This window comes from Hemiscyllium ocellatum, chromosome 33 (assembly GCF_020745735.1).
Source record: "Hemiscyllium ocellatum isolate sHemOce1 chromosome 33, sHemOce1.pat.X.cur, whole genome shotgun sequence".
Taxonomy (NCBI): Eukaryota; Metazoa; Chordata; class Chondrichthyes; order Orectolobiformes; family Hemiscylliidae; genus Hemiscyllium; species Hemiscyllium ocellatum.
In genome coordinates, this window is record NC_083433.1 from 5,014,706 (window position 1) to 5,027,269 (window position 12,564).

At 47.4% G+C, this 12,564-nt stretch overlaps 1 protein-coding gene across 2 annotated transcripts in view; it reads left to right on the forward strand.

Moving 5' to 3' along the window:
• Nucleotides 1-8,706, forward strand: part of LOC132831284 (SH3 domain-binding protein 1-like) — a 71,836-nt gene extending 63,130 nt beyond the window's left edge. The window contains exons 18-19 of one of the 2 annotated variants that reach the window (XM_060849325.1): nt 877-1,413; nt 6,598-8,706. In XM_060849325.1, coding sequence (XP_060705308.1) covers nt 877-1,413; nt 6,598-6,653 — 593 coding nt within the window. In that variant the 3' untranslated portion in view covers nt 6,654-8,706. The remainder of the gene's footprint in view (nt 1-876; nt 1,414-6,597) is intronic. The other variant, XM_060849326.1, reaches the window with a different exon arrangement.
• Nucleotides 8,707-12,564: the final 3,858 nt, after the last annotated feature.

Here is a 12,564-nt window from a genome sequence, read left to right on the forward strand (position 1 = left end):
AGCACAGGGGAACCTGTGCAGGGATGGCGGGAATGCTGGGAGATCCCCTTCTCTCTGGAGAAAGCTCTTGTGCGGCCCTTAAGGAGCACACTATCAAGGGACAGTGAGCTTTACTGAGGCCTGCTCCATGTTTTGTCCAGAGTGAAATCGCCTACATCTTAGAAAGGGAGAGGCCTGCAGGAGGTTGGGACATCTAGAGGGCACAGCAGGGTTATAGAGATGGTTCAAACCCAAGTGGTCCCCAGCCGACCAGTGTGATTCTCTGAGTGTGCACTCAGTCAGGACATGTATGAGTGAGTCTCTGAAAGTGAGTGTGAGAGTGGATGAGTGTGTGTGTTCGGGGGGTGGGGTGGGGCGGAGGTCACAGCGGTAGGTGTTTAGAATGTTAAATCTTTGTGTCTTCAACACATGTTTGTGCATGAAACATTTCATGTGTGTTCCGTACTTGAGCATGTGCATGTGTTCAATGGGACTCTGAATAGAGTGCACGTGTGTGTAAAAACTGTGCAATAAGGGTGTGTGGTGTGAGTGTAAATAGTGATGTGAGTTTTTGAGAAGATTCTGTGTGTGTGAGAGAGAGAGAGAGAAGTATGGTGTGTGTATGAGTGAGTGAGTGTGTGTGTGAGGGTGTGAAGAGTGCTGAGTGTGTATGAGTGAGTGAGAGAGTGTGTGTGTGTATGAGTGAGTGTGTGTGTGTGTGTATGTGTAAAGAGTGCTGAGTGTGTATGAGTGAGTGAGTGTGTGTGTGTGTGTGTGTGTGTGTGTGCATTTACTGTAAGGGTAGATTCTCGTAACCTGAATTTCCAGTGAAGGTGCAGACCTGAGGGAAAGAGGCCACACATTGAAATGAATAATTTTCTTTTTTCTCTTTTTCAGCAAAGAAAACAGCGCCGATACGGCCAACCTTCCCCCCACCACAGCAACCAAAAGCCAGCCTGCCCTGGACGTCGAACCCCGTGTGTGCCCCCTTGACCCTGCCCGTCGATGAGAAAGGAGGCCTCACCCGGAGGGTCAGCACGGATCCTGCATGGGGCCTGTCAGCAAACCCACCTGCTGGGGCTACCTCCTCAGTCCCAGGAGATGACAAGACCATCACCGTGCGGCGTGCCACCACAGGCATGCTGAAAGCACCATGTATGCCCCCTCCTCCTGTCCCGCACACCCACCAGCGAGCTGCCAGCATGGATTCACCCTACTCCAAAGTGGTCACTCAGCAGGCAGTTCCTGATGACCCGGTCAGGGACCTGCAGGGGCCTACCCCTGAAATGGTGACCCCTCCGCCTCGCTGTTACCAAGTTGGATGGAGCAAGCAGCCCCAGCCATTGCCCCGAAGCCGGGTCTATTCTGCCAACCCAACAATGCTTTCGAGAGTGAATGCAAAGGTGAATGACTCTTCCTCTGGAGAGGAATATGGTACGTGTGGAACCACCAGGGGAAGGGGCCGACCCGTGGCAGAGGGTGGGGGCAGGGTTGAGCGATGGCTGGGAGCGGAGTTGAGGAGATGAGTGGGGACGGGGTTGGGGGATGGGTGGGGACGGGGTTGGGGGATGGGTGGGAGTGTGGTTGGGGGAAGGGTGGGTGCATGGTTGGGGAATGGGAGTGGGCAGGGTTGGGGAATGGGTGTGGGCAGGGTTGGGGGATGGGTATGGGCAAGGTTGGATGGGTGGGAGTGAGGTTGGTGCAATGGGTGGGGATGGGCTTGGGGAGTGGGTGGGGGCGGGGTTGGGGCATGGGTGGCAGGGTGGTTGGGGGATGGCTGGCTGCGTGGTTGAAGGATGGATCAGGACAGGGTGGAGGGATGGCTGGGAGTGAGGTTGGGCAGATGGGTGGGGTTAGTGGTTAGCACTGCTGCCTCACAGCACCAGGGACCCGGGTTCAATTCCAACCTCCAGCAACTGTCTGTGTGGGGTTTGCACATTCTCCCCGTGTCTGTGTGGGTTTGCTCCCACAATCCAAAGATGTGCAGGTCAGGTGAATTGGCCATGCTAAATTCCCCCATTGTGTTAGGTGCATTAGTCAGGGGTAAATGTCTGGAAATGAGTCTGGGTGGGTTACTCTTCACAGGATCGGTGTGGACTTGTTGGGCTGAAGGGCCTGTTTCTATGCTGTAGGGAATCTAATCTAATCTAAGAACTGTTAAAAAGCCGGCATCCCACAAGCAATTAGCCTTTGTTTGCACATCTCTGTCGGATCTGGAAGCCATCTAACCTCATCCGTTGCTACCGATGTGGTCTCCTCTGCATCAGGGAGACCAAACACAGACTCAGGGCCCTCCCTGAGCAGGTGGCATCTACGTTCTGCATGCTCTCACCAACCCAACCTTCTGGTGGCCATCCATTTTAATTGCACCCCCACTCCCCTGGTGACATGTCCGTCCTTGGTCTCCTGCACTGTCAGACTGAGGGCAGACGGAAACTGGAGGAACAACATCTGATATTTCACCTGAGGAACTTACAACCCAATGGCCTCAATATTGACTTCACCAGCTTCAAGCTCCCTCCTCCCCAAGCCTTGTCCTATGTCCAACCCTCCCCCCCTCGCCTCCCTGATCTGACCTACCCTGTCCATCTTTCTACTCACTTATCTGTTCCACCCTTCCCATTGACCAATCACAATAACTGCCTGCCTGCATCCACCCATCACCATCTCACCTCCCCTCCCTCAAAGAGTTGTAGACTCATAGAGATGTACAGCATGGAAACAGACCCTTCGGTCCAACCCGTCTATGCCAACCAGATATCCCAACCCAATCTAGTCCCACCTGCCAGCACCCGGCCCACATCCCTCCAAACTCTTCCTGTTCATATACCCATCCAAGTGCCTTTTAAATGTTGCAATTGTACCAGCCTCCACTACTTCATCAAGCAGCTCATTCCATACATGTACCACCCTCAGTGTGAAAAGGTTGCCCCTTACGTCTTCTTTATACCTTTCCCCTCTCACCCTAAACCTATGATCTCTAGTTCTGAACACCCCCACCCTAGGGAAAAGACTTTGCCTATTTATCCTATCTATGCCCCTCATAATTTTGTAAACCTCTATAAGGTCACCCCTCAGCCTCCGACACTCCAGGGAAAACAGCCCCAGCCTGTTCAGCCTCTCCCTGTAGCTCAAACCCTCCAACCCTGACAATATCCTTGTAAATCTTTTCTGAATCCTTTCAAGTTTCACAACATCCTTCCTATAAGGAGGGAGACCAGAACTGCACACAATATTCCAACAGTGGCCAGACCAATGTTGTACAGCCACAACAACATGACCTCCCAACTCATGTACCTAATGCTCTGACCAATAAAGGAAAGCATATCAAACGCCTTCTTCACCATCCTATCTACCTGCAACTCAACTTTCAAGGAGCTATGAACCTGCACTCCAAGGTCTCTTTGTTCAGCAACATTCCCTAGGACCTTACCATTAAGTGTATAAGTCCTGCTAAGATTTGCTTTCCCAAAATGCAGCACCTCATATTTATCTGAATTAAACTCCATCTGCCACTTCTCAGCCCATTGGCCCATCTGGTCAAGATCCTGTTGTAATCTGAGGTAACCCTCTTCGCTGTCCACTACACTTCCAATTTTGGTCTCATCTGCAAACTTACTAACTGTACCTCTTATGCTCACATCCAAATCATTTACATAAATGACAAAACGTAGAGGACCCAACACCAATCCTTATGGCGCTCCACTGGTCACAGGCCTCCAGTCTGAAAAACAACTCTCCACCACCACCCTCTGTCTTCTACCTTTGAGCCTCTATTTACTTCTTGGCTCCTCTCCCCCTCCCCAGTCCTGAGGAAGGGTTTCAGCACAAAACATTGACTCTCCTGCTCCTCGGAAGCTGTCTGATCTGCTGTACTTCCCCAACCTCACACCTATTGACTCTGACCTCCTGTATCTGCAGTCCTTACTTTCTCCTTTGTCTGTCCAACTGTTTTTCTCTCTCTTTGGACCCCATTTCTAGGGCGGCACAGTGGCTCAGTGGTTAGCACTTTTGCCTTACAGTGCCAGGGACCCAGGTTCGATTCCAGCCTCAGGCGACTCTCTGTGTGGAGTTTGCACATTCTCCCCATGTCTGCGTGGGTTTCCTCTGGGTGCTCTAGTTTCCTCCCACCATCAAAGATGTGCAGGTTAGGGTGGATTGGCCATGGGAAATCGCCCGTAGTGTCCAGGGATGTGTAGGTTAGGGGAAATGTAGAATTTGGGTGGGTTACTCTTCGGGAGGGTTCGGTATGGACTTGTTGGGCCAATACCTGTTCCACACTATAGGGAATCTATGAAGTACCTATTGCGAACTCCTTTCCAATCCCCCCATGCCATCTTCAGCATACATATACGACCTTTTTCCCAACAACAATCAGTTCTGAGGAAGGTCACTGGACCTGCAATGTTGACACTGATTTCCCTCCACAGATGCTTCCAGACCTACTGAGATTTTCAGGCAATTTCTGTCTCTATTTCTAATAATCCACATCCACAGTTCTTTGGTGTTTTTGGTTTGTCATATTATCCAGTTATAGCTCATTCTCGCTGGTCACTCAGAGGTTATGAATTCCCTGTTGGGTTTCCTACTCACTGTCACATCCGAGAACAGCACTTCTATTCTCCTGATAGTGAGAAATAGCTTCACATCAGTCAGCCTCTCGAATCACAACATAACTCCAGAGAGTGCTTTTGAATCACCCCATTACCTTCCATTTTCTAGAGAATCTCCCAGTTCTGGAATCAACTTTATGTATCTTTTTGTTATCTTCTCCAGTGGTATATTTTCCTAATTGATCAGAGGTGTTATTACACAACTCTGGGAAGGTGGGACTTGAATGAAGACCTCCTGCCTCAAAGGTAGGGACACTACCAGAAGAAACCTCCAGTACCAATATATTAGATTAGATTAATTACAGTGTGGAAACAGGCCCTTCGGCCCAACAAGTCCACACCGACCCTCCGAAGGGCAACCCATCTAGACCCATTCCTCTACATTTACCCCTTCACCTAACACTATGTGCAATTTCCCATGGCCAATTCACCTAACCTGCACATATTTGGACTGTGGGAGGAAACCGGAACACCTGGAGGAAGTCCACACAGACACAGGGAGAATGTGCAAACTCCACACAGACAGTTGCCCAAGGTGGGAATTGAACCCAGGTCTCTGGCACTGTGAGGCAGCAGTGCTAACCACTGTGCCACCGTATATCCATGGTGAAATATGACTTCTCTAAAGTGCTCTAAGCAAAGTTTAATAGAACTTCTTTGTATGTAGTCTTTAAAAGTGTGCAATCATCATAGAATCCCTACATTGTGGGGACAGGCCATTTGACCCATTGAGTCTACACCAACCCTCCAACCCATACCCCCTCCTGTAACCCTGCATTTCCCATTGCCAACCCATCTATCCTGTGCACTATGCAGGTAACTCAGCATGGCCGATCCATCTAACCTGCACATCTTTGGACTGTGCAAGGAAACCCACACAGACATAAGGAGAATGTGTAAACTCCACACAGATAGTCGCCCAAGGGTGGAATCAAACCTGGGTCCCTGATGCTGTGAGGCAACAGTGCTAACCACCGTGCCACCGTGCCACATCTTGAAGAGGGTGTGCTTGCTGCATTTATTCTGATGCGGTTAAGAAGCTTAAGGGAAGTTCTAAACCAAGACTTTGAGCTGATTGAAGGAGTTAATGAGATGGATAGCAGGAAACTATTTCCACTTGGATAAAGACAAAACCCTGCAGATGCTTGAAATCTGAGACAAACACAGAGAGTGCTGGAGAAACTCAGCAGGTCTGGCAGCATCTGTGGAGAGAGAGAAAAACAGAATTAACATTTCAAATCGGAGTATAACTCCTCTTCAGATCTGACTTGAAACATTACCTCTACTTTTCTCTCACCCCGGATGGTGCCAGACCTGCTGCGTTTTTTTGTGTTTTTGGATAACTATGTCCTTCACGGGGAGGTGTAATGCCCAGAACAATGTGGGTATAATCTGAACACTCAAGCCAAGCCACCCAGACCTGATAATAGGAACCATTTCCTCAACACAGGGGAGGAACGCAAATCTGGAATTCACCCCACCCCAAAAAGATATGGGGGATCATTTAAAAGTCTCAGCAGTGAGATTGTTAGGTTTTTGGCAGGCAAGACTATCAAGTGTTATGAAACCAAGAGTTGATAGGGTTAAGTTGACAGGGTGGCACAGTGGCTCAGTGGTTCGTGTTGCTGTCTTATAGCCCCAGGACCCAGGTTCAATTCCACCCTCAGGTGACTCTCTGTGTAGTCTACCTGTTCTCCCTGTGTCTGTGTGGGTTTCCTCCCACAGTCCAAAGATGTGCAGGTTAGGGTGGATTGGCGATGTTAAATTGCCTGTAGTGATCAGAGATATGCAGGCTACATTAATTAGTCAAGGGGAAATGTTGGGGTGAGATGGTCTTCAGAAGATTGGTGTGGACTTGATGGTCCGAATGGCCTGCTTTCATACAGTAGGGATTCTATGAAGTTGCAGATTAGCCATGATGAAACAGGCTCACCTGGCTGAATGGCCACTGCCTGTTCCTATGTTGCCTGATCAGACGGAAATTATGTATTTGTTTTCCCTCCAGGACCCCAGGAGCAGCCATCACCAGCAACCACAGAGGGCACAAATGAGCAGTGCTGATCCCAAAATCCAAGTGTGAGATTGGCCAGCAGCAGAGGTGAAGACTTGGATGCCTCATTGGTGAGCCCTTTCATTGGCCAGTCAGCAGAGGTCACAATCTGGATATTTCATTGGCTAGCCCTTTGATCAACAACACCCAACAAGCGGATGTCAGCATTTTGGATCTTCCTTTTTGATTGGCCAGTTTGCAGCCCAGAAGCATCCTATCAAGAGAGAAGGATCCCGTTGGTACAGTCAATGGGGTGAAAACCAAACACAAAGACTGAGGATTGGAGATCACGACAGGAGAGGTCGGTGAGACACCACAGGTCCAACAACATCTGTGCGAAAAACAAGCTTGAAAATTTGGTCAAAGTGACGTGGAATGTTCCAAGTCTACCCAGGGGCCCTCTCCAACTGAAAATGATCCCTGTAATGGTATGAAGCGATGCAGAGCAGAGGAGATCCCTGAGATGATCCTGGGATCTGGGACATTAGTTGGTCACACAGGGACACAGAAAAGAGCGAGCTTTTAGTAATATGTCTTTTGCAACTTCAGGACATCCCAAAGCTCTTTACAACCATTAGCGTTATTTTTTCTGAAGTGTAGTGCCTGCTGTAATGTGGGAAATGGAAAAGCCAATTTAGATTTAGATTTTATTATCACGTGTTCAGGGATACAGAAGCAGCAGATCCACCAACGCTGCCTTCGCAAGATCCTGCAAATCTGTTGGGAAGACAGACATGCCCACTCCAGCGTCCTTGACCAGGCCAGCATTCCCAGCATCGAGGCACTGACCCCCACCCCCTCTTCCCCTTGATTGGCTGTGATGGGCTGGACATGTCGTCCCCATGACTAATACAAGACTCCACGAGCAGGTGCTCTCCTCCCAGCTCCGAAACAATAGGCCAGCCCCCAGGGAATGCTTCAGGGATATCCTCCAGGCCTCACTGGAGAAGTGCAGCATTCCCACAAGCACCTGGGAATCACTGGCCCAAGACCACCCAAAGTGAAGGTGGAGGAGCATCCGGGAAGGCATCAAGGCTTGCCGTCGGGAAAAGACAAAAGCCAGGTGAAAACAGCGAAAGGAGCCTCACCAGCATTCCACCCACCCCCTTCCCACAACCACCAGCTGCCCCGAGTATACCAAAGCCTGGGGTAGCCCCATCAGTCTGTATAGCCACCTATGGACTCACCCTGAGAGTGGGAAAGAGTCACCGCCGATAATGGTGATGATGATAAGTACAGTGAAAAGTGTACAAAGTCATCATTTTCCAGCACCATTTCAGTGTACAAAAGAACAGGGTTAAGATCAGAAGCAGAAATAAAAGAAACAGCCAAAAGGAAATGTCTGGATCCTTTCCCAACCTCTGCCATCAGTCCTCACTGTCAGAAAAACAAAGTCACAAACTGCATCCTTCAGTCTATGAACACTCAGGTTCCCCGAGTTCCCTCACACTGCTGCAGCTAGATAACCACCATCAGGTACCCAAGCATATACAGCAAGCTCTCACAAACCAGATTCTGTTTTTGCGATGTCAGTTGAGGGATACTTATTGGCCAGGACCAACTCCCAGGCTCCTCTTTGAAAGAGTGCCCTTGGATCTCTGACACCGGGCTGGATGGTGGGAGGGATCTCAACTTAAGGACTCATCTGAAAGGCAGCAGCTGCGACAGTTGCAGCACTCCCTCACTGGGAATGTCAGTCTGGAGTAGGTGTTCAAATCTCTGGATTGGGGTTGTGAATCATGGTCAGGGGTTCCCCTGACTAAGCACTCTGACACCATAGCAGACACTGCAATTGGCCTCAGCACCCTGGTTGGCAGAGGGGAAAAATAGGGCAATTCCTGCTCCAGACCATGATTGAGATCCTTCACTGGAAGGCAAGTGGATCTCTCAGGAGGACCAGACCAGTCTGCACCTGATGTCTCCAGAATCCAATATAGATTTGTCTTAGCTCTCACTTCAGATAAAGTGATGTATCGTCCTCACTCACTTCTTGGATATTACCTTCCAATCCCAGTCCCCGATTATTTGTACTTTTCTACATTTCACCCAACTCTTAGCCCCCTGTAAATATTGTTTTAAGAATATTTGAGTGTAAATTAAATATTCCTGATGCTTCAATAAAGGGAAATGGTTCTTCCTAACGACACTTTTCTATCTATATTATATGTTTTTGTTTGACATTTAGTATGTTTTATTGTATTGTTCATTCATTTACTAGATCTGGGTTTCACTGGCTGGAACCAGTATTTATTGCCCATCCCTAGTTGCCCCTTGAGAAGGTGGAGGTGAGCTGCTTTCTTGAACTGCTGCAGTCCATGTGCTGTACGTAGATCCACAATGCCCTTAGGGAGGGAATACCAGGAATTTGACCCAGCAACAGTGAAGGAACAGTGATATATTTCCAAGTCACAATGATTTGTGTGGAAATGACTGGATGAAGGGGATCTAAACAGGCTGGGAGTGATAGCAGATTATGTGGGGAGATTATGGTACTGGACAATTTTCATTATTCTTTATTTATTGATGGAATGTGAGCGTTGCTGGTGAGACCCAGTATTTACTGTTCATCTATAATTGCCTAGAGAGTAGTGAAGAGTCAAGAACATTGTTCTGGGTTTGGAGTCACATGTAGGCCAGTCTGTGTAAAACAATACCCTGAGTAAAACAGGGGCAGCATGGTGGCTCAGTGGTTAGCACTGCTGCCTCACAGTGCCAGGGACCTGGGTTTGATTCCCACCTCAGGCGACCGTCTGTGTTGAGTTTGCATGTTCTCCCCGTGTCTGTGTGGGTTTCCTCAGATGCTCCGGTTTCCTCCCCCAATCCAAAGATGTGCAGGTTAGGTAAATTGGCCATGCTAAATTGCCCATAGTGTTCAGGGATGTGTAAGTTAGATGTATTAGTCTGGGGTGGGTGGGTTACTCCTCGGAGGGTCGGTGTGGACTTGTTGGGCCGAAGGGCCTGTTTCCACACTGTAGGGATTCTATATCTTCTATAAATAGATTTTCCTCCCTTCCAAAGGACATTAGTGATCCAGGTGTGTTTTTTTTAATAACAGTTAACAGTAATCATCATTAGGCTTTCTCATTCCTGACTTGTCTTGAATTCAAAGTTTACCATCAACCTCTGACCCCCAAGGGACACAAGGGAACCAGATGCGTTTTTGCTACAATCAATGCTGGGTTTCGTGATCTCCGTGACCGAGATATTCCAGGTTTTTGTTATCAGAATTCAAATCCCACCTCCTGACATAATGGGATTGGAAACCATTGGGGAATAGGGTGGACTTTGCTCTTAGGAAGCTCAGTTGCCTGCCTTGATGTATAAAGAGAGGCTGTATTGTTTATGACTATACTAACTGGAGTTTAGAAGAATGGGGAATCTCATAGAAACCAATACAATTCCAACAGGGTCAGGAAGGGTAAATACAGAGAGATGTTGCAGATGTCTGGGGAATCCAAAACCAGGGGATCATATATAAGGATTATGAGAAGGCCTTAGGTACTGAGATGGGGAGAAATGTCTTTATCCAAAAACTGGAGAGCCTGTGGAAATCTCTGCCATAGAAAGCAGTTCAGGCCAAAACATTGAATGTTTTCAAGAAGGAACTAGAAACATTTCTTAGGGCTAAAGGGATCAAAGAATATAGGGACAAAATAGGGAACAAGGATTGAGTGAGATGATCAACAATGATCATATCGAATGGCGGAGCAGGCTCGAAGGGCCGAATGGCCAACTCCTGCTCCTATTTTAAATGTTTCTGCACAGAAATAAAACTGCAGATGCTCGAAATCTCACACCTAAACAGAAATTACTGGAGCAACTCAGCAGGTCTGACAGCACATGTGCAGAGAAAGGCAGAGTTAATGTTTCAAGTCCAGCGACCTTTAGTTTTTCTCTCCACAGAAATTGACCGACCTGCTGAGTTGCTCCAGTAATTCCTGGTTTTGATTCCATGCTGGAGCTCTGTGTGTCTCCGAATCATACAGAACTGAAGTAGCACTTAGGCCCATCAGGTCTGTACTAATGTGCTCCCAATGTGCTCTGCATGTCTTAGGAAGAAAAGTTGAGGAAGCTAGGGCTTTTCTAAATGGAGCAAAGATGGGTGAGAGGCTACTTGATAGAAGTGTACAAGAAATGAGAGGCATAGATAGAGTGGATAGACAGAGATTTTTACCTAGGGCAGAAATTGTTATCAGGAAGGGGCATAATTTCAAAGCGATTGGAGGAAGATTTAGGGGAGATGTCAGAGGTAGGTTTGTAACAGAGAATGGTGGATGCATGGAATGCACTGCCAGCCTTGATATTCGAGTGAGACACATTAGGACATTTAAGCGACTCTTGGATAGGCACATGGATGATAGTAAAATGAAAAATATGTAGGTTAACTTGATCTTAGACTGATGTGGAAGTATCAGTGTTGGACTGGGGTGGACAAAGTTAAAAATCACACAACACCAGGTTATAGTCCAACAGGTTTATTTGGAAGCACTAGCTTTCAGAGCACTGCTCCTTCATCAGGTAGCTGTGGAGCAGGATAATAAGACCCAGAATTTATAGCAAAAGTTTACAGTGTTATGAAATTGAAACAATATTTTGAACAAACCTAGATTGCTGTTAAGTCTTTCATCTTTCAGAATGGGTTGCAGTTTTCAGTTCATTAATATGTAAATCCCAGAACTTCTTTCAAGTCACATTCTTGAAATACTTAAGATTTTATTAAAAAAAAGTGACTTCTCAGCTCAGACAATGCATTAAAGATGGGAGGTTAGAGTCTGTCTGTAGCCCAATCTTGAGTCAGACTGGTTCTATTTCCAAAGTAGAAATATATAAAATGTTATATGGATTCACTGCCTGTAGATTGTTTGCTTTTTGAGCAAAATACAATATGCCTGCAAATACAATTCTACAAATGCAAATTCACCCTATCAACTTATATTTGTTGTGTGTGCATGCAAAGGCTGATAGCCAAGTTCAGTACCCATGAGGATGGCTTTAACCGGGACCTTGGGTTCATGTCACATTACAGGTGACCCCGCTATGCTATGCACTCTCACACACACACACTTACATACTCACACACTCACGCAGACCTTCTCTCATACACACACTCTCTCATACACACACATATATGCCTCCCCTGAACTCTCACCCTCTCACAGAGTTATACTCCGTCACATTCACGCACACACTCTACCAAGTACGCAAATACACACACTCTCTCTCTCTCTCTCTCCCTCTCATGCACGCACACACACACACACACACAGTCTATGGAGTGAATTTGCATTTGCAGAATTGTAATTGCAGGCATATTCTATTTTGCTCCAAAAGCAAACAATCTTCAAGCAGTCAATGCAGGCAGTGAGTCCACGTAACATTTTATAAATTCCTATTTTGGAAATAGAACCAGTCTGACTCAAGATTGGGATACAGGCAGGCTCTAACTTCACACCTTTAATGCATTGTCTGAGCTGAGCTGTCACTTTTTTTTTGTAAAACCTTAAGTTATCGCGAGAATGTGACTTAAAAGAAGTTCTGGAATTTACATATTAATGAACCGAAACTTGCAACCATTCTAAAAGCTGATAGACTTAAGAGCAATCTAGGTTTTAGATTAGACTACTTACAGTGTGGAAACAAGCCCTTCAGGCCAACAAGTCCACATCGACCCTCTGAAGACCAACCCACCCAGACCCGTTCCCCTACATTTACCCCTACACCTAACACTACAGGCAATTTAGCATGGCAAATTCACCTAACCTGCACATCTTTGGACTGTGGGAGGAAACCAGAGCACCCGCAGAGACGGGGAGAATGTGCAAACTCCACACAGACAGTTGCCCGAGGCGGGAATTGAACCCGGTTCCCTGGCACTGTGAGGCAGCAGTGCTAACCTTGCTGCCCCAGGGTTTGTTCAATATA